Consider the following 26,965-nt stretch of genomic DNA (forward strand, 5'->3'; position numbering starts at 1 on the left):
AATAATCTTATTAAATACTTTTTTCTTTACATAGTTGAATGTGCTGACAACAAAATCACACAAAAATTATTTGGATGGATTATCAATGGAAATCTAATTTATCAACCCATGGAGGTCTGGATTTGGAGTCACCCTCAAAATTAAAGTGGAAAACCACACTACAGGCTGATCCAACTTTGATGTAATGTCCTTAAAACAAGTCAAAATGAGGCTCAGTAGTGTGTGTTGCCTCCACGTGCCTGTATGACCTCCCTACAACGCCTGGGAATGCTCCTGATGAGGTGGCGGATGGTCTCCTGAGGGATCTCCTCCCAGACCTGGACTAAAGCATCCGCCAACTCCTGGACAGTCTGTGGTGCAACGTGGCGTTGGTGGATGGAGCGAGACATGATGTCCCAGATGTGCTCAATTGGATTCAGGTCTGGGGAACGGGCGGGCCAGTCCATAGCATCAATGCCTTCCTTTTGCAGGAACTGCTGACACACTCCAGCCACATGAGGCTTGCATTAGGAGGAACCCAGGGCCAACCGCACCAGCATATGGTCTCACAAGGGGTCTGAGGATCTCATATTGGTACCTAATGGCAGTCAGGCTACCTCTGGCGAGCACATCGTCTCCAGACTCTGTCACGTCTGTCACGTGCTCAGTGTGAACCTGCTTTCATCTGTGAAGAGCACAGGGCGCCAGTGGCGAATTTGCCAATCTTGGTGTTCTCTGGCAAATGCCAAACGTCCTGCACGGTGTTGGGCTGTGAGCACAACCCCCACCTTTCAATGTCGGGCCCTCATACCACCCTCATGGAGTCTGTTTCTGACCGTTTGAGCAGACACATGCACATTTGTGGCCTGCTAGAGGTCATTTTGCAGGGCTCTGGCAGTGCTCCTCCTGCTCCTCCTTGCACAAAGGCGGAGGTAGCAGTCCTGCTGCTGGGTTGTTGCCCTCCTACGGCCTCCTCCACGTCTCCTGATGTACTGGCCTGTCTCCTGGTAGCGCCTCCATGCTCTGGACACTACGCTGACAGACACAGCAAACCTTCTTGCCACAGCTCGCATTGATGTGCCATCCTGGATGAGCTGCACTACCTGAGCCACTTGTGTGGGTTGTCGACTCCGTCTCATGCTACCACTAGAGTGAAAGCACCGCCAGCATTCAAAAGTGACCAAAACATCAGCCAGGAAGCATAGGAACTGAGCAGTGGTCTGTGGTCACCACCTGCAGAACCACTTCTTTATTGGGGGGTGTCTTGCTAATTGCCTATCATTTCCACCTGTTGTCTATTCCATTTGCACAACAGCATGTGAAATGTATTGTCAATCAGTATTGCTTCCTAAGTGGACAGTTTGATTTCACAGAAGTGTGATTGACTTGGAGTTACATTGTGTTGTTTAAGTGTTCCCTTTATTTTTTTGAGCAGTGTATATATATATATATGTATATATCATCCAATGTGGATAAGTAACCCCTAAATATATATCATCCAATATGGGTAAGTAACCCCACTGAAAACCTGTGGTTTGAACTGAAGAGGGCGGTTCATAAGAGCAGACGAAGGATATCAATGATCTGGAAGGATTCTGTATAGAGGAACGGTCTAAGATCCCTCCTAACGTGTTCTCCAATCTCATAAAACAGTTTAGAAAAAAGGCTCAGTGCCATTATCCTCGCAAACTGAGGTATTGAAAGGTTTTGAAAACAGGGATGTCAATCATTTTGACCCCTAACATTTTGAGAAATAAAAAAATATTACTTGTTAAACAAAATCTATTTCTCAGAGCAATTGTATTAGTATAGAATACTATAGGTATCAATTCAATGGCTAATCCACGTTGGTTCAATGTGGAAACAACGTTGATTCAACCAGTGTGCCCAGTGGGTATTCTCTTCCTTTCTCTTCTGTTCTCTTTCTCTTCTTTCTTTCTCTTCTTTCTTTCTCAAATGCATGCTGTTGATATTGTTGTTATCTCTACAGAGATGATCCGGTAACAGAGTTCAGTCTGAAGGCCTATACTAACTCCAGAGAGCTGAAACCTGCCGTAGACAAGATCACACAGAAGGGAGGGATGTCCAACGTGGGTGAGTCGGTGAATAAATGAATGAATGAAATAAATAAAAACCTGTATTGTCCGAATATCATAAAACATCTAGAAAATAGTTATACATTTATAAAGTTATAAATAGCTCTCTAAGGTCTGCAATGACTGACATGACAAGAGGAACTGGTGATGTACTACCTAATTTAGAAATAGCACCTTGTGCATTCTACTATTACAACTTTCAAGATTAAGTTGAAAGCCGGACTGAGTTCCTCTTTCTTAGAAAGAAAGGCGCTATCTAGAACCTAAAAGGGTTCTTAATAATAATAATAATAATATGCCATTTATCAGACGCTGTTATCCAAAGCGACTTACAGTCATGTGTGCATACATTTTTACGTATGGGTGGTCCCCGGGGATTGAACCCACTACCCTGGCGTTACAAGCGCCGTGCTCTACCAATTGAGCTACAGAGGACCCATAGGAGAACCCTTTGAAGAACCCTTAGAGGGGTTCTACATGGAACCCAAAAGGGTTCTACCTGGAACCAAAAAGGGTTCTACTTGAAACCAAAAAGGGTTCTACCTGGAACCAAAAAGGGTTCTACCTGGAACCAAAAAGGGTTCTACCTGGAACCAAAACCGGTTCTCCTATGGGGGGACAGCCGAAGAACCCTAAGAGCACAGCAAGGCCAGATGGCACCATGTCACCATGGCACCATGACCACACACTTAAGTGCGAAAGTGAAAAGGGGCACAATTATCGCTTGTTTCACAAAAATCTTTACCATATTTTCACATGCTGAGAGTCTGAGAGGCTATAATTAAATCTAAATCTGACCCTAGACACTGAGTTAAATGACAGTGTTTTACTCCTAGCCTCCTGACCAAAGGCATCTGGTTCTACCAGCCCTGATTGGCCAGGGGTCAGGCTACTGTCAGGAAGTGATGGTTCGCTTTAATCTGATGCCACATGTGGTCTTTGTGACTCTGCTAAACATTGCAGTTGGATACAAATAGGGTTTTGTGTGTTTACAGAATAGAACCTCCCCTCTAATCAATGTGCCAGTTAGTCTCTGCCTCTTGTCTCCATTCTCATCAACAACATGTCTTCACTCACAGATGTTTCTGTTATTTTGTATTTATTTATCCTTTATTTAACCAGGGACGTCACAATGAGATTGACGTCTTTTACAAGTGAACCCTGACCAAGGGAGTACACAGACCACCAACCATGAGAGCCAGATGACGCGTGTTCTCGGTCAATTTACCTGCTTAAATAACGGTTAATCAAGTCAACCATGAGAGCCAGATGACACGTGTTCTCGGTCAATTTACCTGCTTAAATAACAGTTAATCAAGTCAACCATGAGAGCCAGATGACGCGTGTTCTCAGTCAATTTACCTGCTTAAATAACAGTTAATCAAGTCAACCATGAGAGCCAGATGACGCGTGTTCTCAGTCAATTTACCTGCTTAAATAACAGTTAATCAAGTCAACCATGAGAGCCAGATGACGCGTGTTCTCAGTCAATTTACCTGCTTAAATAACGGTTAATCAAGTCAACCATGAGAGCCAGATGACGCGTGTTCTCGGTCAATTTACCTGCTTAAATAACGGTTAATCAAGTCAACCATGAGAGCCAGATGACACGTGTTCTCAGTCAATTTACCTGCTTAAATAACAGTTAATCAAGTCAACCATGAGAGCCAGATGACACGTGTTCTCAGTCAATTTACCTGCTTAAATAACAGTTAATCAAGTCAACCATGAGAGCCAGATGACACGTGTTCTCAGTCAATTTACCTGCTTAAATAACAGTTAATCAAGTCAACCATGAGAGCCAGATGACACGTGTTCTCAGTCAATTTACCTGCTTAAATAACAGTTAATCAAGTCAACCATGAGAGCCAGATGACACGTGTTCTCAGTCAAATTACCTGCTTAAATAACAGTTAATCAAGTCAACCATGAGAGCCAGATGACACGTGTTCTCAGTCAATTTACCTGCTTAAATAAGGGTTAAATAAATAATTAGGCTACAGGAAATGGAGGTGGACATCTTAGATTAGAACACTTACTGGAAGGCAGTTTAGAACAAAACCTCCCATTTTAACGGGCTCCGTTGTGTGCATGTGTTTACAGAAACGTTGTGTGTTTGGATCTCTCTCTGTTTTAACCACCTCTCTGCTGCCCCCTGGTGTACTCCTAGGGAAGGCCCTCTCCTGTATTAAACTACCTCAGCTGTCTGTGTCTGTCTGTGTTAACTTCTCTGCTGCCCCCTGGTGTACTCCTAGGGAAGGTCATCTCCTATATCAACAAACTACACTACTGTTTACAATTTCCCAAAAGTATGTGGACACCCCTTCAAATTAGTGGATTCGGCTATTTCAGCCACACCCATTGCTGACAGGTCTATAAAATCGAGTACACAGCCATGCAATCTCCATAGACAAACATTGGCAGTAGAATGGCCTTACTGAAGAGCTCAGTGACTTTCAACGTGGCACCGTCATAGGATGCCACCTTTCCAACAAGTCAGTTCGTCACATTTCTGCCCTGCTAGAGCTGCCCGGGTCAACTGTAAGTGCTGTTATTGTGAAGTGGAAATGTCTAGGAGCAACAACGGCTCAGCCCCGAAGTGGTCGGCCACACAAGCTCACAGAACGGGAACGCCGAGTGCTGAAGCGCATAGTGCATAAAAATCGTCTGTCCTCGGTTGCAACGCTCACTACCGAGTTCCAAACTGCCTCTGGAAGCAACGTCAGCACATTCACTTTTCGTCGGGAGCTTCATGAAATGGGTTTCCATGGCCGAGCAGCCGCATACAAGCCTAAGATCACCATGCGCAATGCCAAATGTTGGCTGGAGTGGTGTAAAGCTCACTGCCATTGGACTCTGGAGTAGTGGAAATGCGTTCTCTGGAGTGATGAATCACGCTTTACCATCTGGCAGTCCAACGGACTAATCTGGGTTTCGCGGATGCCAGGAGAACACTACCTGCCCCAATGCATAGTGCCAACTGTAAAGTTTGGTGGAAGAGGAATAATGGTCTGGGGCTGTTTTTCATGGTTCGGGCTAGGCCCCTTAGTTCCAGTGAAGGGAAATCTTAACGCTACATCATACAATGACATTCTAAACGATTCTGTTCTTCTACTTTGTGGCATCAATTTGGGGAAGGCCCTTTCCTGTTTGAGCATGACAATGCCCCCATGCACAAAGCGAGGTCCATACAGAAATGGTTTGTTGAGATCGGTGTGGAAGAACTTGACTGGCCTGCACAGAGCCCTGACCTCAACCTCATTGAACACCTTTGGGATGAATTGGAACGCAGACTGCGAGCCAGTCCTAATCGCCCAACATCAGTGCCTGACCTCACTAATGCTCTTGTGGCTGAATGGAAGCAAGTCCCCGCAGCAATGTTCCAACATCTAGTGGAAAGCCTTCCCAGAAGAGTGGAGGCTGTTATAGCAGCAAAGGGGGGACCAACTCCATATTAATGCCCATGATTTTGGAATGAGATGTTCGACAAGCAGGTGTCCACATACTTTTGGTCATGTAGTGAACTTCAGCTCTGTCTGTCTGTCTGTCTGTCTGTCTGTCTGTCTGTCTGTCTACTTCTCTGCTGCCCCCTGGTGTTTTCCTAGGGAAGGCCCTCTCCTATATCAACAAACATTACTTCAGCTGTCTGTCTGTTAAGCACTCTGCTGCCCCCTGGTGTTCTCATAGGAAAGGCCCTCTCCTATATCAACAAACATTACTTCAGCGACGCCAACGGTAACCGGGGCGGAGCGCCCAACGTTGCTGTGGTTCTGGTAGACGGCTGGCCCACTGACAAGGTAGAGGAGGCATCACGCCAGGCCAGAGAGTCTGGTATCAACATCTTCTTTGTGACCATCGAGGGACCCGATGACAACGAGAAGCAGAATGTGGTGGAGCCGAACTTTGTGGATAAGGTATATAGAGATGATGGTCGCTGGGTCACCCCTAGCTATGTTAACACATCCAATTCGCTGACTTGTTTTGCCCTGTCCTTTCATGAATCCCTACCTAACCACCTCTTGTCATTTCCCATCTCTCAACAGGCGGTGTGTCGGACCAACGGTTTCTTCTCCCTGCCCGTGTCAAGCTGGTTCGCCCTGCGGAAGGCAGTCCAACCCCTCGTCAAGCGTGTATGCGACACCGACCGTCTCGTCTGCAGCAAGACCTGCCTTAACGCTAACGACATCGCCTTCGTCATCGACGGATCCAGCTCTGTGGGCACCGGGAACTTCCGGACCGTCCTGCAGTTCGTCGCTAACATCACGCGGGAGTTTGAGATATCGGACACGGACACGCGGGTCGGCGCGGTGCAGTATACGTACGAACAACGGCTGGAGTTCGCCTTCGGGCAACACAACAACAAAGCTGATCTGCTCAACGCCATAAAAAGGATTAATTACTGGAGCGGCGGGACCAGTACTGGAGCAGCTATCACCTACGCAGCTGAGCAGCTGTTCAGCAAGTCCAAACCCAACAAACGCAAGATCATGATCGTTATCACCGACGGGAGGAGCTACGATGATGTCAGAGCTCCGGCACTGGCCGTCCACCGCCAAGGTGAGGGGTCAGAAGTTAGAGGTTGATTGGTGTGGTCAGAACATCTGGCCAATGGGGGAAAACGCTCCTCTTTAAATAAATAAAGCACCACTATATGAAGGCCTGGTAATTTAGCATCGTACTGGTGGATCATTTTGGATTGCTCTTTTATTAGTTCTTCATTTGGAAGCTAAGTTGGTGTGACAGACAGTTCGGCAGAACAGCCTGGTAAGACAAGGGGTGGGGGTGGGGGTGTGTGTCTATTTGTCAATAACAGCTGGTGCGCGATGTCTAATATTAAGGAAGTCTCAAGGTATTGCACGCCTGAGGTAGAGTACCTCATGATAAGCTGTAGACCACACTATTTACCAAGAGAGTTCTCATCTATATTTTTCGTAGCTGTCTATTTACCACCACAAACCGATGCTGGCACTAAGACCGCACTAAACGAGCTGTAGAAGGCCATAAGCAAACAAGAAAATGCGGCGCTCCTAGTGGCCGGGGATTTTAATGCAGGCAAACTTAAAATTGTTTTCCCTAATTTCTACCAGCATGTGCAACCAGAAAAAAACAAAACTCTAGACCACCTTTACTCCACAAAGACGCATGCTCTCCCTCCATTTGGCAAATCTGACCATATTTATTTCCTCCTAATTCCTGTTTACAAGCAAAAACTAAAGCAGGAAGTGTCGTATCGGGTGAATGGTGGTCATTATTGCTGTCAACAAAGAGTCCGTCTATGCTGCATCGTGTTAGAGGCTTTTATTAAAATCACGAGGTTACAGCATAAATGACAGGTGACATGACACCCGGAGAGCGACGCCTCCGAATGGCTGCTCGCTCTGACTTCTTCTTCGTTTAACCCCCCTATTTATAAACAATGAAGCTCCCTCTTCTGGCCAATCCCCAGTCTCCCCTGTCTACAAGACACTTCCGGTCTGTTGTATGTGACGTCACACCCAAAACATCTTGATACTAAACCTCTTGATACTAACACAAACAACATTCCATTTCTTCATGAAAAACATTTAACAAAGGCATAATCTTCAGATACGATAGAAGTACCAGTGACTCGCTCAATATGGAAGTGGTCAGATGACGCAGATGCTATGCTACAGGACTGTTTTGCTAGCACAGACTAGAATATGTTCTGGGGGGTTCATCCAATGACATTGAGGAGTATACCACCTCAGTCACCGGATTAATAAATAAGTAAATCGGCGACGTCGTCCCCACAGTGACCATACGTACATACCCCAACCAGAAGCCATGGATTACAGGCAACATCCACACCGAGCTAAAGGCTAGATCTGCCGCTTTCAAGGAGCGGGACATTAATCTGGACGCTTATAAGAAATCCCGCTATGCCCTCAGACGAACCATCAAACAGGCAAAGCGTCTATACAGGACTAAGATTTAATCCTACTACACCAGCTCTGATGCTTATCAGATGTGGCAGGGCTTGCAAACTATTACGGACTACAAAGGGAAACCCAGATGCGAGCTGCCCAGTGACGCAAGCCTACCAGACGAGCTAAATACCTTTTATGCTCGCTTTGAGGCAAGCAACACAGAAGCATGCATGAGAGCACCAGCAGTTGTGATCACGCTCTCCGTAGCCGATGTGAGCAAGACCTTTAAACAGGTCGCAAGACCAGACGGATTACCAGGACGTGTACTCAGAGCATGCGCGGACCAACTGGCAAGTGTCTTCACTGACATTTTCAATTTCTCCCTGACCGAGTCTGTAATACCTACATGTTTCAAGCAGACAACCATAGTTCCTGTGCCCAAGAAAGTGAAGGTAACCTGCCTAAATGACTACCGCCCCATAGCACTCACATTGGTAGCCATGAAGTGCTTTGAATGGCTGGTCATGAATCATATCAACACCATCATCCCGGAAACCCTAGACCCACTCCAATTCACATACCGCCCCAACAGATCCACAGAACACGCAATCTCAGTCGCACTCCACACTGCCCTTTCCCACCTGGACAAAAGGACCACCTATGTGAGAATGCTGTTCATTGACTACAGCTCAGCGTTCAACACCATAGTGCCCACAAAGCTCATCACTAAGCTAAGGACCCTGGGACTAAACACCTCCCTCTGCAACTGGATCCTGGACTTCCTGACGGGCCGCCCCCAGGTGGTAAGGGTAGGCAACAACACATCTGCCACGCTGATCCTCAACACGGGGGCCCCTCAGGGGTGCGTGCTTAGTCCCCTCCTGTACTCCCTGTTCACCCACGACTGCGTGGCCAGGCACGACTCCAACACCATCATTAAGTTTGCTGAAGACACAATAGTGGTAGGCCTGATCATCGACAATGATGAGACAGCCTATAGGGAGGAGGTTAACATTAACAAGTTCCTTGGGGTCCACATCACCAACGAACTATCATGGTCCAAACACACCAAGACAGTCGTGAAGAGGGCACGACAAAGCCTATTCCCCCTCAGGGATTGAAAAGATTTAGCATGGGTCCCCAGAACCTCAAAAAGTTATACAGCTGCACCATCGAGAGCATCCTGACCGGTTGCATCACCGCCTGGTATGGCAACTGCTCGGCATCCGACCGCAAAGCGCTACAGAGGGTAATGCGTAGGGCCCAGTACATCACTGGGAACAAGCTTCCTGCCATCCAGGACCTACAGTTGAAGTCGGAAGTTTACATACACCTCAGCCAAATACATTTAAACTCAGTTTTTCACAATTCCTGACATTTAATCCTAGTAAAACTTCCCTGTCTTAGGTCAGTTAGGATCACCACTTTATTTTAAGAATGTGAAATGTCAGAATAATAGTAGAGAGAATGATTTATTTCAGCTTTTATTTATTTCATCACATTTCCAGTGGGTCAGAAGTTTACATACACTCAATTAGTATTTGGTAGCATTGCCTTTAAATAGTTTAACTTGGGTCAAACGTTTCGGGTAGCCTTCCACAAGCCTACCACAATAAGTTGGGTGAATTTTGGCCCATTCCTCCTGACAGAACTGGTTGAACTGAGTCAGGTTTGTAAGACTCCTTGCTCGCACACACTTTTTCAGTTCTGCCCACATATTTTCTATAGGATTGAGGTCAGGGCTTTGTGATGGCCACTCCAATACCTTGACTTTGTTGTCCTTAAGCCATTTTGCCACAACTTTGGAAGTATGCTTGGGGTCATTGTCCATTTGGAAGACCCATTTGTGACCAAGCTTTAACTTCCTGACTGATGTCTTGAGATGTTGCTTCAATATATCCACATACTTTTCCTTCCTAATGATGCCATCTATTTTGTGAAGTGCACCAGTCCCTCCTGCAGCAAAGCACCCCCACAGCATGATGCTGCCACCCCCGTGCTTCATGGTTGGGATGGTGTTTTACGGCTTGCAAGCAACCCCCTTTTTCCTCCAAACATAATGATGGTCATTATGGCCAAACAGGTCTATTTTTGTTTCATCAGACCAGAGGACATTTCTCCAAAAAGTACGATCTTTGTCCCCACGTGCAGTTGCAAACCATAGTCTGGCTTTTTTATGGCGGTTTTGGAGCAGTGGCTTCTTCCTTGCTGAGCGGCCTTTCAGGTTATGTCGATATAGGACTCGTTTTACTGTGGATATAGATACTTTTGTACCGGTTTCCTCCAGCATCTTCACAAGGTCCTTTGCTGTTGTTCTGGGATTGATTTGCACTTTTCGCACCAAAGTATGTTCATCACTAGGAGACAGAACGCATCTCCTTCCTGAGCGGTATGACGGCTGCGTGGTCCGATAGTGTTTATACTTGCGTACTATTGTTTGTACAGATGAACGTGGTACTTTCAGGCGTTTGGAAATTGCTCCCAAGGATGAACCACACTTGTGGAGGTCTACAATTTGTTTTCTGAGGTCTTGGCTGATTTCTTTTGATTTTCCCATGATGTCAAGCAAAGAGGCACTGAGTTTGAAGGTAGGCCTTGAAATACATCCACAGGTACATCTCCAATTGACTCAAACTATGTCAATTAGCCAATCAGAAGCTTCTAAAGCCATGACATCATTTTCTGGAATTTTCCAAGCTGTTTAAAGGCACAGTCAACTTAGTGTATGTAAACTTCTGACCCACTGGAATTGTGATACAGTGAATTATAACTGAAATAATCTGTCTGTAAACAATTGTTGGAAAAATTACTTGTGTCATGCATAAAGTAGATGTCCTAACCGACTTGCCAAAACTATAGTTTGTTAACAAGACATCTGTGGAGTGGTTGAAAAACAGGTTTTAATGACTAATTTCACTTTAAGGTCTACACCTGTTTTATTCAGCGACAAATACAATTTTATTTGAAACCAAGTTGAAATATAATTAAAGCTAAGTTGTTGTGAAACCAAGTTGAATTGATCAGTTGAAATATAATGAAAGCTAAGTTGTTGTGAAACCAAGTTGAATTGATCAGTTTAAATGTAATGAAAGCTAAGTTGTTGTGAAACCAAGTTGAAATGTAATGAAAGCTACACTGAACAAGAATATAAATGCAACACGCAACAATTCAAAGAGTTACAGTTCATGTAAGGAAATCAGTAAATTGAAAGAAATTAATTAGTTAATCTATGGATTTCACATGACTGGGAATACAGATATTGATCACAGATACACTATATAAACAAAAGTATGTGGACACCCCTTCAAATTAGTGGATTCGGCTATTTCATCCACACCCGTTGCTGACAGGTGTATAAAATCAAGCACACAGCCATGCGATCTCCATAGACAAACATTGGCAGTAGAATGGCCTTACTGAAGAGCTCAGTGACTTTCAACGTGGCACCGTCATAGGATGCCACCTTTCCAATAAGTCATTTAGTCAAATTTTCTGCCCTGCTAGAGCTGCCCTGGTCAACTGTAAGTGCTGTTATTGTGAAGTGGAAACGTCTAGGAGCAACAACGGCTCAGCTGCAAAGTGGTAGGCCACACAAGCTCACAGAACGGGACCGCTGAGTGCTGAAGCACGTAAAAATCAATCAATCAAATGCAACACTCACTACCGTGTTCCAAACTGCCTCTGGAAGCAATAGCACAATAAACGTTTGTCGGAAGCTTCATGAAATGGGTTTCAATGGCCGAGCAGCCGCACACAAGCCTAAGATCACCATGCGCAATGCCAAGCGTCAGCTGGAGTGGTGTAAAGCTTGCCGCCATTGGACTCTGGAGTGATGAATCACACTTCACCATCTAGCAGTCCGACGGACGAATCTGGGTTTGGCAGATGCCAGGAGAACGCTACCTGTTTTTCATGGTTCGGCCTAGGCCATTTAGTTCCAGTGAAGGAAAATCCTAACGCTACAGCATACAATTACATTATAGATGATTCTGTGCTTCCAACTTTGTGGCAACAGTTTGGGGAAGGCCCTTTCCTGTTTCAGCATGACAATGCCCCCGTGCACAAAGCGAGGTCCATACTGAAATGGTTTGTCGAGATCGATGTGGAAAAACTTGACTGGCCTGCACTGAGCCCTGACTTCAACCCCATCGAACACCTTTGGGATGAATTGGAACGCCGACTGCGAGCCAGACCTAATCGCCCAACATCAGTGCCTGACCTCACTAACGCTCTTGTGGCTTAATGGAAGCAAGTCCCCCGCAGCAATTTTCCAACATCTAGTGGAAAGCCTTCCCAGAAGAGTGGAGGCTGGTATAGCAGCAAAGGGGGGGGACCAACTCCATATTAATGGCCATGATTTTGGAATGAGATGTTTGACGAGCAGGTGTCCACATACTTTTGGTCACGAAGTATATGTGGCTAGTATCTAATCTAATCTTTACTGTGGTCCAGGTGTGATAGCCTAATACTCAATCTCTATCAGTCTAATCCAGCGGTGGGAAAACTACGGCCCGCGAGGGAATTAGTAGAAATGTTTAACATCCAAGACTAGATATAGAAAGTATGTAGAAATGATAATGGACCTAATATATTTTCTAATAAGTGCCCTTTTCCTGGCTGGCAAAATCTTTACAAACAAATAGGTTGCAAAAAATAATCTGTATGGCCCCTCTGTCGAATTCTGAAATCCCAACGTGGCCATCGAGCCAAAAGGTTTGCCCACTCCTGGTCTCCTGTTTGTCCAGTTGTGATAGTCTACTCCAGTCTCTAACTACCCGTCTCTCTCCAGGTGTGATAGTCTACTCCAGTCTCTAACTACCCGTCTCTCTCCAGGTGTGATAGCGTACTCCAGTCTCTCTCTAACTACCTGTCTCTCTCCAGGTGTGATAGCGTACTCCATCGGCATTGCCTGGGCAGCGCAGGACGAGCTGGAGTACATCGCCACCGACCCCGACAAGGAGCACTCCTACTTCGTGGATGAGTTTGACAGCCTCTACAAGTTCGTCCCCAAGGTGGTCAACAACATCTGTCAGGAGTTCAACTCACAGCCACGCAACTGAGGGGCACCCTATTCCCTATGTAGTGCACTACTTTAGACCAGAGAATGGCACCCTATTCCCTATGTAGTGCACTACTTTAGACCAGTGCCCATAGGGCTCATAGGCCACTCCAGTTACTTATAAATCTGCGCTTACATATCAAGGAAACAAGGAAGCGAGGAAGCATTTCTAAAGTATTCAAACAGGGCGTTAGGGGGCTGTAGGGAGAGGGGTTAGGTATTTTATTAGGATCCCCATTAGCTGTTGCTAATTAGGGTAGGTCTACATAGTCCTGCACTGTCACTACATTTATCACGGAGACAGGACAGGGTCTTTACAGAACGTATTACCGGTAAGTTACCAAATGAAAAATTGTGCAGAACTGTTGTAAAAGTTGGTGCTGAATTGGCAATAGTTAAATTCCCAAGGGAGGTTATTGGTTTGAAGCGGAAGGCAGTGGGTATATACGAACATGAATCAAAATAATTTGAAGTCATTGGATCACAATGATTAAACTTTGGCCATGCGATCCCAACTGTTGTTCGTGTTATATTAACAGTCAGGAACGGGGGGTATTTTGTGTTTTCACTCCTAATCATGTAATATAATTGATCGAAACGGAAAAGTACCAGGGGTTGGAGTCAATTCGAATCGAAGGCCGTCAATTCAGAATGTAAACAAATTCCAATTCAATAATTGAAAAAAGTGCTTTTATTTTCAATGACTTCTCAATGAACTGAAAAGGATAAACAATACATTTCAAAAGATTACATGTTTTCTAAAGTTTAAATTCAAAATCACTTCCTGAATTGACTGACTTAAATTAGAATTGAGCCCAACCCTGATGCTTACAGAAAAAACTATAGACTACAAAAGCACCCCTAGCACTTAGTCTTCCGGCTTAACACCACCACACAATCTGGTGCTTACAGAGAAACACAGCCTTATGGGGACATGGTGCTTACAGAGAAACATAGCCTTATGGGGACATGGTGCTTACAGAGAAACATAGCCTTATGGGGGGACATGGTGCTTACAGAGAAACACAGCCTTATGGGGACATGGTGCTTACAGAGAAACATAGCCTTATGGGGACATGGTGCTTACAGAGAAACACAGCCTTATGGGGACATGGTGCTTAACACTTCCCCTTATGGCTTATTAACACACTGCAGAAACACAATATGGTGCTTTACAATAGGGGAGATTGGAAATGAATAAGACTGAGAGAGGACCGGCGTCGTCGCACCACATTTTGGGAATTCAGCCATATTATGGTCTTCTCGTCAGAATTTGACCACGTGTGTGTATATATATATACTGTGTTGTCTTTTATAGAGGAGAGATTTGATTTTAGGGACGTTGTGTACGTTTTTCCTCCAAAACAGTCAAGAGTCTGCTTGGATGTTTTCGATGCATGCTGACTGTGTATGTGTAAGCCATATAATACTTTCAATCCCCCCAAAAAACTGAAGGGGCCATACTTATGACTTAACATGTTAGCAGCTAACAAGGTTTAAAACCTGAAGGTAACATCTTTAGCATTTCCAATTAGATAACATGTCTTACTTGGTAACTCTAGCTGGCTCCTAACAGCTGTCTATTAATCCCCCCAAAAAATGAACAGTTCTCTTTATATATGGCAAATTAACACATGGTCAAATTAAAGTGAAGCGCTTCAAGATGGAGTTGTAGTTTTCTTTCAGCTCTGATAGTGAACCTATAAATAGATCAAACTTGAATATTTTTTTTAACCTAAACCGTGTTCCTCACAAATGAAAACCAGGAGCATATTCATTAGTGCACACCATAGCAAAACATTTAAGCAAGGGAAAATGAGTTTCTTATTATTCGACAGATTCAAGTAGTCCCTCCCCTGTTTTCAGTCCATTTTCTTCCGTTTCGTGACTAATGAACACAACCCAGCTCTTCTCCTCCCTCTATTCTCCCCTCTTGTTCACGTGACTGATATTGGTTTGTTCAGAGTATTTATATAATCTCCTCCCAGTTTTTATTTTTAATCCTGTTTGTGTTTGTACATATGCATATTAAAAAAAGCCGTTTGTTATTTTCAAATACATATCTGATCCAATATTTTAATGCTATTTTTAATAAAATCATACTGAAAAAAAAACTTGCGTTGAGATGTTCTTCAGAGACATAGGTATTTGTTAACAGGTAAGAGTAATCATATGCAAAAACTAAAATCTGTACACATTTGTGTGCAGTTATATTAGATAATTATTAGACGTTAGTAATGTATCATAGTTTTGACATGGACTAGACATCTCTATACCATCATTCCTGTTCTATACCAAACAACATTACATACAACCCACACCACTCAAGCGTGGAGAAAAGGACTGCAACATTCTGGAGATTTTCCTAAAAATTCCCAAGTTTTTCAAGAAATCTCAGTTGGAAGATTCCCAGAATCACGAGGGAATAAAGAACATCCAAGAATCCTCCAAACATGATTTCTAGAACACCTGGGAATTTGGGGAGTGTCACTGGAATTTTGCAACTCTAGAGAAGACAATACTGCAGGAAGAAAAATCCTTTATCTACAGCGAACGCATTGTTGTAGAATCCTCTTCTCTTCCTCCTCCCGCTCTCTCAATTCCCAGGTTTATGTTGTAAAAAATCTCTCTCTCTCTCTCTCTCTCTCTCAAAATAATGGACAGAAACAAAGATTTTACAGCAGTTTTAATGAGAACAGACATTCATATACAAACCAGCGACTGACTGTCTGAGAAAATTGCTCATTTGAACTTGTAAGTTACATGGATATCTTGATGGATTTGTGGGAAAATTATTTATTTTTTAAATTTGTGTGTGAATATAACACATTGTACTGTAACTACAGCTTGAGGACAGCGGCGTCTGCATCCCAGAGCCCTGCGGATCCTAATCAAAAGTAATGCACTATATAGGGAATAGGGTGCCATTCTCTGGTCTAAAGTAGTGCACTATATAGGGAATAGGGTGCCATTCTCTGGTCTAAAGTAGTGCACTATATAGGGAATAGGGTGCCATTCTCTGGTCTAAAGTAGTGCACTACTTAGGGAGCCATTTGGGAGGCACACCTACTCTGAGACGTTAGACACATACAGTACGGCTCAGTGGCCTGTATTGTAAAGATGGACCCAACGTCTGTTGCTACATTACTAAACCTCATATTGTAGAACCAGATGGTTTACTTTGGAAACATGAATTTGTAATTGAACTTGTTTTTTTGCAGTGTACAGTTATAACTAGGAATTCTTCTAACAAAACAGGAAATATTTACTTGATGGTCTGTTTCAGCTCTGTCAGTTTGGCTGATTCCCCTCTACCCTGGTCCCAGATCTGTTAGTGCCGTCTTTCCAACTCCTATATGGTCAATGGCAAGACAGCACAAACAGATCTGGGACCAGGCTAATATCCACCCATGCTATTAAAAAAAAAATTAGCACTCAAACTCACTTCAGCACAGTAAGTTTTAAGACTTAATATATATATATATATATATATATATTTTTTTTTACATTTTAGTCATTTAGGAGACGCTCTTTTCCAGAGCGACATACATTTTCATACTTATATATTTTGTTTATTATAAGTATTTGTAATTTTACATCCAAAGTTTTGTTAAAATGAACACCATCGTGACAACCTTTCCCCATCCACTCAGTCTCCCCCACCCCGCAAAAACAGATGCTCTGTAAAATAACTTTTGTTTCAAGACCTTTTTTGAAAGCAAAGGCACATTTTTCAATAAGTGTTTTTAAAAAGGAAAGCAGAGCGAGAAAGGCTGCTGGCTGGCGGAGGAGACTGGGGGGAGACGGGGGGGAGACACGGGGGAGAAACACGGGAGAAACACGGGGGAGACACAGGGGAGACTGGGGAGACACGGGGGAGACACAGGGGAGAGACACAGGGAGACACGGGAGAGACATGGGGAGACACGGGAGAGACTGGGGAGACAGGGGAGAGACTGGGGAGACACAGGGGAGAGACACAGGGAGACACGGGAGAGACATGGGGAGACACGGGAGAGACTGGGGAGACAGGGGAGAGACTGGGGAGACACAGGGGAGAGACAACGGGGGAGACACGGGAGAGACAACGGGGGAGACACGGGGGAGACAGGGGAGAGACTGGGGAGACACAGGGGAGAGACACAGGGAGACACGGGAGAGACAACGGGGGAGACACGGGGGAGACACGGGGGAGACTGGGGAGACACGGGGGAGACACAGGGGAGAGACACAGGGAGACACGGGAGAGACAAGGGGGGACAGGGGAGACACGGGGGAGACGGAGTCAGCCTTGGAAGCAGAGGGGAAAAGCGAGATGCTTCCATCCCTGACAGTCAGCCGCAGCCAGTCATCAGTAAGTACCCCACATCTCCATCTCCATCACAACACTGAACCTGACCTGGAGGAGAAGGAGAGGAGGGACCAGGGAGCAGACAGTCCACCCTGGTCTGAGAGGAGAAGGAGAGGAAGGACCAGGGAGCAGACAGTCCACCCTGGTCTGAGAGGAGAAGGAGAGGAAGGACCAGGGAGCAGACAGTCCACCCTGGTCTGAGAGGAGAAGGAGAGGAGGGACCAGGGAGCAGACAGTCCACCCTGGTCTGAGAGGAGAAGCCTGGACCTAGAGACTGGGGAAATGGGGGCCTGGGGTTCTGGTTAATGGGGAGAGGGTAGGGTTAGGGGTTTAGGGCATGGTGCTCCACCTCCCCAGTGAGTCTACACTATAAAACCCCCGTCCGTCTGTCTTCAACCCCCTCGCTAGCTGTGAAGGGAAGACAGATCATAAGATTAGTCTGAAGACCATAGTATCAGTCTGTGGTCTGTAGACTGTAGTCAGTCTGTGTGGGTGTTCATTGGCTGCAGCTTGGAGAAAGAGGAGGGGCTCTGTTTCCGGTCACACCCAGGGGCCTGCCTGGACTGTACAAAGAGGAGGAAGCCTTGTGCCCAATCGCTGTTTTCCTAACAGACCTCCCAGCCAACCACAGCCCTGGCCCTCTCCCTCTGGAGGCGGGCCTAGTCTGGGTCTTGGTAGTGGCTATTGGCTGCATCATCCGCCAGTCAAAACAGGGAACCAGTAGCGTGAGAGGGGAAGTCTGCGTGGAACCCCACACGCCCATTTCTTAAGGTCCCGCCCCTCCTGTGCGTCTATTGATCCCTGGTGCTGGGAGGCTGTGTCGGTGGGCTGTGATAGGTCCTCGTCATACGAACACCTTGGCGAGAGCGTCTGCCCCGGCGGAGGCGATGTAAGCCTTAGAGGGGTGGAAGGCCACGTCATGGATAGACTCATCATTCTTCTTCCTGTGAGCCGTAAACTCCTGGATACACGTCTTAGTCTCCAGGTTCCACAGACGAATAGAACAGTCATGACCTGAGGAAGGAGAGGAGACAGGGATTAGGGAGGGGAACGAGAGCAGACGAATAGAACAGTCATGACCTGAGGAAGGAGAGGAGACAGGGATTAGGGAGGGGAACGAGAGCAGACGAATAGAGCAGTCAACCGGAGAGGGAGGAGAGGAGACAGGGATTAGGGAGGGGAGAGGAAGGTGAACAGTAGTTGGGCGACAAGGCAGTTTACATAAAGTATACAGCTCCGGTGTCCCCCAGGGCTCAGTTCTAGACCCTCTCCTGTTTTATAAAGTATACAGCTCCGGTGTCCCCCAGGGCTCAGTTCTAGACCCTCTCCTGTTTTATAAAGTATACAGCTCTGGTGTCCCCCAGGGCTCAGTTCTAGGCCCTCTCCTGTTTTATAAAGTATACAGCTCCGGTGTCCCCCAGGGCTCAGTTCTAGGCCCTCTCCTGTTTTATAAAGTATACAGCTCCGGTGTCCCCCAGGGCTCAGTTCTAGACCCTCTCCTGTTTTATAAAGTATACAGCTCTGGTGTCCCCCAGGGCTCAGTTCTAGGCCCTCTCCTGTTTTATAAAGTATACAGCTCCGGTGTCCCCCAGGGCTCAGTTCTAGGCCCTCTCCTGTTTTATAAAGTATACAGCTCTGGTGTCCCCCAGGGCTCAGTTCTAGGCCCTCTCCTGTTTTATAAAGTATACTGCTCTGGTGTCCCCCAGGGCTCAGTTCTAGGCCCTCTCCTGTTTTATAAAGTATACAGCTCCGGTGTCCCCCAGGGCTCAGTTCTAGGCCCTCTCCTGTTTTATAAAGTATACAGCTCCGGTGTCCCCCAGGGCTCAGTTCTAGGCCCTCTCCTGTTTTATAAAGTATACAGCTCCGGTGTCCCCCAGGGCTCAGTTCTAGGCCCTCTCCTGTTTTATAAAGTATACAGCTCTGGTGTCCCCCAGGGCTCAGTTCTAGGCCCTCTCCTGTTTTATAAAGTATACAGCTCCGGTGTCCCCCAGGGCTCAGTTCTAGGCCCTCTCCTGTTTTATAAAGTATACAGCTCCGGTGTCCCCCAGGGCTCAGTTCTAGACCCTCTCCTGTTTTATAAAGTATACAGCTCCGGTGTCCCCCAGGGCTCAGTTCTAGACCCTCTCCTGTTTTATAAAGTATACAGCTCCGGTGTCCCCCAGGGCTCAGTTCTAGACCCTCTCCTGTTTTATAAAGTATACAGCTCTGGTGTCCCCCAGGGCTCAGTTCTAGGCCCTCTCCTGTTTTATAAAGTATACAGCTCCGGTGTCCCCCAGGGCTCAGTTCTAGGCCCTCTCCTGTTTTATAAAGTATACAGGTCTGGTGTCCCCCAGGGCTCAGTTCTAGGCCCTCTCCTGTTTTATAAAGTATACAGCTCCGGTGTCCCCCAGGGCTCAGTTCTAGACCCTCTCCTGTTTTATAAAGTATACAGCACCGGTGTCCCCCAGGGCTCAGTTCTAGGCCCTCTCCTGTTTTATAAAGTATACAGCTCCGGTGTCCCCCAGGGCTCAGTTCTAGGCCCTCTCCTGTTTTATAAAGTATACAGCTCCGGTGTCCCCCAGGGCTCAGTTCTAGGCCCTCTCCTGTTTTATAAAGTATACTGCTCTGGTGTCCCCCAGGGCTCAGTTCTAGGCCCTCTCCTGTTTTATAAAGTATACAGCTCTGGTGTCCCCCAGGGCTCAGTTCTAGGCCCTCTCCTGTTTTATAAGGTCTGTCATATCCTCACATGGACTCTCCTACCATTGCATGCAGAATGACAAGGTATCTATCTAGCTAAGGATGTTAGAAATCATTGATCTAGAGTTGTTAGCTACTTACTGCCAGACATCAGATAGAGCCCGTTGGGGTCGACAGCTAGACTGGTAACTGCATCCAGGTGGGCCACCATCGAGTGGATCAGCTTTCCTGAAGAGTTCAAATTGACATTTGTTAATTGAATGTTTCTGCTTTCTGTGAGTGCATCAGTTTATGTGTATTCACTCTACATTTAAAAACTAACTGCTGTGATAAACCAAACTTGATCAGGATGTGGTAAAAACCGGACGACTGCAATATTCTAAATACTTTTAGATTTAAGTTGGGACTGATGGAGGACCATTGAGATCCTATTTAGTTCTGTGTGGAGGACACTGTTGGAGTGAAAAACTAATAGAACGTTTGTATGTAGACCAGCAAAATGGTTGTGTTACCTGTGTTGTTGTCGTGTTACCTGTGGTGTTGTTGTCGTGTTACCTGTGGTGGTGTTGTCGTGTTACCTGTGTTGTTGTCGCGTTACCTGTGTTGTTGTCGCGTTACCTGTGGTGTTGTTGTCGTGTTACCTGTGGTGTTGTCGTGTTACCTGTGTTGTTGTCGTGTTACCTGTGGTGTTGTTGTCGTGTTACCTGTGTTGTTGTCGCGTTACCTGTGTTGTTGTCGCGTTACCTGTGTTGTTGTCGCGTTACCTGTGGTGTTGTTGTCGTGTTACCTGTGGTGTTGTTGTCGTGTTACCTGTGTTGTTGTCGTGTTACCTGTGGTGTTGTCGTGTTACCTGTGTTGTTGTCGAAGAACTTGATGTGTCTGTCCTCCTCAGCGGTGATGGTGATGGGGAGGGTGGGGTGGCTCAGCACCCTGTTGATCTGACAGGGGGTACCTGGGGAGAGGAGAGGTTGATTCCTTGTTGAACAGGCCAATCTGACCATCCCTCCCTCCCTCCCTCCCTCCCACCCACCCCTCCTCCTCCCTCCCTCCCTCCCACCCCTCCTCCCTCCCTCCAGACTTACCCGTCTCTGCAGTGGACTCCAAGTTGAGCACCAGTTGCTGTGTCTCCATGTTGAACAGGCCAATCTGACCGCTGGTGAATGATGTCACCATGTGGGCGGGGTCACTGCAGACCAGGTCCACTGAGGACGGCACGCCAAACTCTGAAGCAGGAAGCGAGACAAAAACACATGACATTCCATGGGTTAAAACATCAATGTACTCAGACATTAGTCACTAATCCAAACCCCCTAATTGTCAACTCATCCTCCAACTCGTCACACCTCCTAACAACTCAGTTAAAGTCACTGAACCATATCGGCTGATGTGTCTGTCTGAGTGTACCTTTATTGTGGAAGGTGGCCAGGGCCGGCTTGGTATTGGAGGCGTCCCACAGCCTGACGGTGCCGTCTCCAGAGCAAGACAGGAGTCTCTGATGAACACTACTGTAGACCAGACCCCACACCGAGTCAGTATGACCACACAGCGCCCCCCGCAGGACAGACGGCTCTATGACAGAGAGAGAGAGAGTGTATTTGGAAAGTATTCAGACCCCTTGACGTTTTCCACATTTTGTCACGCTACAGCCTTATTCGAAAATGGATGAAAAAAAAATGTCCTCATCAATTTACACACAATACCCCATAATGGCAAAGCGAAAACAGGTTTTTAGACATTTTTGCAAATGTATTAAAAATATAAAACAGAAATATTCAGACCCTTTGCTATGAGACTCGAAATTGAACTCAGGTGCATCCTGTTTCCATTGATCATCCTTGAGATGTTTCAACAACTTGATTGGAGTCCACCTGTGGTAAATTCAATTGATTGGACATGATTTGGAAAGGCACACACCACAACTGTGGGACCTTATATAGACAGGTGTGTGCCTTTCCAAATCATGTCCAATCAATCGAATTTACCACAGGTGGACTCCAAGTTGTTGAAACATCTCAAGAATGATCAATGGAAACAGGATGCACCTGAGTTCAATTTCGAGTCTCATAGCAAAGGGTCAGAGCATGTCAGAGCAAAAACCAAGCCATAAGGTCGAAGGAATTGTCCATAGAGCTCCGAGACAGGATTGTGTCGAGGCACAGATCTGGGGAAGGGTACCAAAACATTTCTGCAGCATTGAAGGTCCCCAAGAACACAGTGGCCTCCATCATTCTTAAATGGAAGAAGTTTGGAACCACCAAGACTCTTCCTAAAGCTGGCTGCCCGGCCAAACTGAGCAATCAGGGGAGAAGGGCCTTGGTCAGGGAGGTGACCAAGAACCCGATGGTCACTCTGACAGAGCTCTAGAGTTCCTCTGTGGAGATGGGAGAACCTTCCAGAAGGACAACCATCTTTGCAGCACTCCACCAATCAGGCCTTTATGGTAGAGTGGCCAGACAGAAGCCACTCCTCAGTAAAAGGCACATGACAGCCCACTTGGAGTTTGCTAAAAGGCACCTAAAGACTCTCAGACCATGAGAAACAAGATTCTCTGGTCTGATGAAACCAAGATTGAACTCTTTGGCCTGAATGCCAAGCGTCACGTCTGGAGGAAACCTTGCACCATCCCTACGGTGAAGCATGGTGGTGGCAACATCATGCTGTGGGGATGTTTTTCAGCAGCAGGGACTGGGAGACTAGTCAGGATCGAGGTAAAGATGAACGGAGCAAAGTACAGAGAGATCCTTGATGAAAACCTGCTCCAGAGCACTCAGGACCTCAGATTGGGGCGAAGGTTCACCTTCCAACAGGACAACGACCCTAAGCACACAGCCAAGACAACGCAGGAGTGGCTTCAAGACAAGGCTCTGAATGTCCTTGAGTGGCCTAGCCAGAGCCCGGACTTGAACCCGATCGAACACCTCTGGAGAGAACTGAAAATAGCTGTGCAGCGACGCTCCACATCCAACCTGACAGAGCTTGAGAGGATCTGCAGAGCAGAATGGGAGAAACTCCCCAAATACAGGTGTGCCAAGCTTGTAGCATCATACCCAAGAAGACTCGAGGCTGTAATCACTGCCAAAGGTGCTTCAACAAAATACTGAGTAGAAGGACTGAATACTTATGTAAATGTGATATTTCAGTTGTTTATTTTTAATACATTTGCAAAAATGTCATTATGGGGTATTGTGTGTAGATTGATGAGGGGAAAAAAACTATTTAATCCATTTCAGAATAAGGCTGTAATGTAACAAAATGTGGGAAAATGAAAGGGGTCTGAATACTTTCCAAATGCACTGTATATGTAGACAAACGGAGGAAGAAACAGAGGCAGAGAAACAGACAGAAAGCGAGAGAGCCGAGACAGAGAGAGCCGAGACAGCCGAGACAGAGAGAGCCGAGACAGAGAGCCGAGACAGAGAGCCGAGACAGAGAGAGCCGAGACAGAGAGAGCCGAGACAGCCGAGACAGAGAGAGCCGAGACAGAGAGAGCCGAGAGAGCCGAGACAGAGAGAGCCGAGACAGAGAGAGCCGAGACCCGAGACAGAGAGAGCCGAGACAGAGAGAGCCGAGACAGAGAGAGCCGAGACAGAGAGAGAGAGTGCCGAGAGAGAGAGTGCCGAGAGAGAGAGTGCCGAGACAGAGAGAGAGAGAGCCGAGACAGAGAGAGCCGAGACAGAGAGAGAGAGAGAGAGCCGAGACAGAGAGAGAGAGAGAGAGCCGAGACAGAGAGAGAGAGAGCCGAGACAGAGAGAGAGAGAGCCGAGACAGCCAAGACAGAGAGAGCCGAGACAGAGAGAGAGAGAGAGAGAGAGCCGAGACAGAGAGAGAGAGAGAGAGAGCCGAGACCGAGAGAGAGAGAGAGCCGAGACAGAGAGAGAGAGAGCCGAGACAGAGAGAGAGAGAGCCGAGACAGAGAGAGAGAGAGCCGAGACAGAGAGAGAGAGAGCCGAGACAGAGAGAGAGAGAGAGAGCCGAGACAGAGAGAGAGAGAGCCGAGACAGAGAGAGAGAGAGAGCCGAGACAGAGAGAGAGAGCCGAGACAGAGAGAGAGAGAGCCGAGAGAGAGAGCCGAGAGAGAGAGAGAGCCGAGACAGAGACAGAGAGAGAGCCGAGACAGAGAGAGAGAGAGCCGAGACAGAGAGAGCCGAGACAGAGAGAGAGAGAGAGCCGAGACAGAGAGAGAGAGAGCCGAGACAGAGAGAGAGAGAGCCGAGACAGAGAGAGAGAGAGCCGAGACAGAGAGAGCCGAGACAGAGAGAGAGAGAGCCGAGACAGAGAGAGAGAGAGCCGAGACAGAGAGAGAGAGAGAGAGCCGAGACAGAGAGAGAGAGAGAGAGCCGAGACAGAGAGAGAGAGTGCCGAGACAGAGAGAGAGAGAGCCGAGACAGAGAGAGAGAGAGCCGAGACAGCAGAGAGAGAGAGAGCCGAGACAGAGAGAGAGAGAGAGCCGAGACAGAGAGAGAGCCGAGACCGAGAGAGAGAGAGCCGAGACAGAGAGAGAGAGAGCCGAGACAGAGAGAGAGAGAGCCGAGACAGAGAGAGAGAGAGAGAGCCGAGACAGAGAGAGCCGAGACAGAGAGAGAGAGAGAGCCGAGACAGAGAGAGAGAGAGCCGAGACAGAGAGAGAGAGAGAGCCGAGAGAGAGAACCGAGAGAGAGAGAGAGCCGAGACAGAGACAGAGAGAGAGCCGAGACAGAGAGAGAGAGAGCCGAGACAGAGAGAGCCGAGACAGAGAGAGAGCCGAGACAGAGAGAGAGAGAGCCGAGACAGAGAGAGCCGAGACAGAGAGAGAGAGAGCCGAGACAGAGAGAGAGAGAGCCGAGACAGAGAGAGAGAGAGCCGAGACAGAGAGAGAGAGCCGAGACAGAGAGAGAGAGAGCCGAGACAGAGAGAGAGAGCCGAGACAGAGAGAGAGAGAGCCGAGACAGAGAGAGAGAGAGCCGAGACAGAGAGAGAGAGAGCCGAGACAGAGAGAGCCGAGACAGAGAGAGAGAGAGAGAGAGCCGAGACAGAGAGAGAGAGAGAGAGAGCCGAGACAGAGAGAGAGAGAGAGAGAGCCAAGACAGAGAGAGAGAGAGAGAGCCGAGACAGAGAGAGAGAGAGAGAGCCGAGACAGAGAGAGAGAGAGCCGAGAGAGAGAGCCGAGACAGCCGAGACAGAGAGAGCCGAGACAGAGAGAGAGAGAGAGAGAGCCGAGACAGAGAGAGAGAGAGCCGAGACCGAGAGAGAGAGAGCCGAGACAGAGAGAGAGAGAGCCGAGACAGAGAGAGAGAGAGCCGAGACAGAGAGAGAGAGAGCCGAGACAGAGAGAGAGAGAGCCGAGAGAGAGAGCCGAGAGAGAGAGAGAGCCGAGACAGAGACAGAGAGAGAGCCGAGAAAGAGAGAGAGAGAGCCGAGACAGAGAGAGAGAGAGCCGAGACAGAGAGAGAGAGAGCCGAGACAGAGAGAGCCGAGACAGAGAGAGAGATAGCCGAGACAGAGAGAGAGAGAGAGATAGCCGAGACAGAGAGAGAGAGAGAGAGAGCCGAGACAGAGAGAGCCGAGACAGAGAGAGAGAGAGCCGAGACAGAGAGAGAGAGAGCCGAGACAGAGAGAGAGAGAGCCGAGACAGAGAGAGAGAGAGCCGAGACAGAGAGAGAGAGAGCCGAGACAGAGAGAGAGAGAGCCGAGACAGAGAGAGAGAGAGCCGAGACAGAGAGAGAGAGAGCCGAGACAGAGAGAGAGAGAGCCGAGACAGAGAGAGAGAGAGCCGAGACAGAGAGAGAGAGAGCCGAGACAGAGAGAGAGAGAGAGCCGAGACAGAGAGAGAGAGAGAGCCGAGACAGAGAGAGAGAGAGCCGAGACAGAGAGAGCCGAGACAGAGAGAGCCGAGACAGAGAGAGAGAGAGCCGAGACAGAGAGAGAGAGAGCCGAGACAGAGAGAGAGAGAGCCGAGACAGAGAGAGAGAGAGCCGAGACAGAGAGAGAGAGAGCCGAGACAGAGAGAGCCGAGACAGAGAGAGAGAGAGCCGAGACAGAGAGAGAGAGAGCCGAGACAGAGAGAGAGAGAGCCGAGACAGAGAGAGAGAGAGCCGAGACAGAGAGAGAGAGAGCCGAGACAGAGAGAGAGAGCCGAGACAGAGAGAGAGAGAGCCGAGACAGAGAGAGAGAGAGCCGACACAGAGAGAGCCGAGACAGAGAGAGCCGAGACAGAGAGAGCCGAGACAGAGAGAGCCAAGACAGAGAGAGAGCCGAGACAGAGAGAGAGCCGAGACAGAGAGAGAGCCGAGACAGAGAGAGAGCCGAAACAGAGAGAGAGCCGAGAGAGAGCCGAGACAGAGAGAGAGCCGAGACAGAGAGAGATACAGGCAGCCAGCCAAACCTCTGTTCTTACCGTATGAATCGTATGGGTCTACGTTAGGGTTAGGGATGTTCCAGCTCTGAATGGTCCCGTCCACCCCTCCACTGAAACATTGCTCTCCTGTACTGCTCATCACTACACACAGCACTGCACCCTGGTGGGCCCTGAACGTGTAGATGGGTTCCACGTCAAGAGAGGCACTCCTGGAGATAAAGACAGAGAGAGAAATAGTGAGTTAGACAGTTTATAGACAATCTGGACTGTATAAAGGCAACATTTCCTCTCACCAGGTTTGGAGTCAATTCCTCTCACCAGGTTTGGAGTCAATTCCTCTCACCAGGTTTGGAGTCAACTCCTCTCACCAGGTTTGGAGTCAATTCCATTTTCATTTATTAAATTCAGGAAGTAAACTGAAATTCAAATTCTCCCCAATGAGGAATGGACTCCAAACCTGGTGAGATGAATTGACTCCAAACCTGGTGAGATGAATTGACTCCAAACCTGGTGAGATGAATTGACTCCAAACCTGGTGAGAGGAATTGACTCCAAACCTGGTGAGAGCAACGTCTCTAGTCT

At 47.3% G+C, this 26,965-nt stretch overlaps 2 protein-coding genes across 3 annotated transcripts in view; one reads left to right on the forward strand and one right to left on the reverse strand.

The window, feature by feature from the left end:
• The window catches only part of LOC311125337 (vitrin-like), a gene marked incomplete at its 5' end in the record, with an annotated part of 31,207 nt that extends 15,803 nt beyond the window's left edge, over positions 1 to 15,404 (forward strand). The window contains 4 exons of the mRNA XM_084199384.1: positions 1,970 to 2,073; positions 5,763 to 5,989; positions 6,119 to 6,632; positions 12,845 to 15,404. Of these exons, the coding sequence (XP_084055510.1) occupies positions 1,970 to 2,073; positions 5,763 to 5,989; positions 6,119 to 6,632; positions 12,845 to 13,023 (1,024 nt within the window). The remainder of the gene's footprint in view (positions 1 to 1,969; positions 2,074 to 5,762; positions 5,990 to 6,118; positions 6,633 to 12,844) is intronic.
• A 287-nt stretch (positions 15,405 to 15,691) lies between these two features.
• The window catches only part of LOC311125340 (striatin-like), a 108,832-nt gene continuing 97,558 nt past the window's right edge, over positions 15,692 to 26,965 (reverse strand). For both annotated transcript variants that reach the window (XM_084199390.1, XM_084199389.1), the window contains exons 12-17: positions 26,423 to 26,592; positions 21,454 to 21,618; positions 21,132 to 21,272; positions 20,900 to 21,001; positions 20,191 to 20,277; positions 15,692 to 18,387 (exon numbers count right to left, since the gene is read on the reverse strand). In XM_084199390.1, the coding sequence (XP_084055516.1) occupies positions 18,218 to 18,387; positions 20,191 to 20,277; positions 20,900 to 21,001; positions 21,132 to 21,272; positions 21,454 to 21,618; positions 26,423 to 26,592 (835 nt within the window). In that variant the 3' untranslated portion in view covers positions 15,692 to 18,217. The remainder of the gene's footprint in view (positions 18,388 to 20,190; positions 20,278 to 20,899; positions 21,002 to 21,131; positions 21,273 to 21,453; positions 21,619 to 26,422; positions 26,593 to 26,965) is intronic.

The sequence above is a fragment of the Coregonus lavaretus genome, assembly GCF_964263955.1.
Source record: "Coregonus lavaretus genome assembly, contig: HAP1_SCAFFOLD_242, whole genome shotgun sequence".
In the NCBI taxonomy this organism is placed as follows: domain Eukaryota; kingdom Metazoa; phylum Chordata; class Actinopteri; order Salmoniformes; family Salmonidae; genus Coregonus; species Coregonus lavaretus.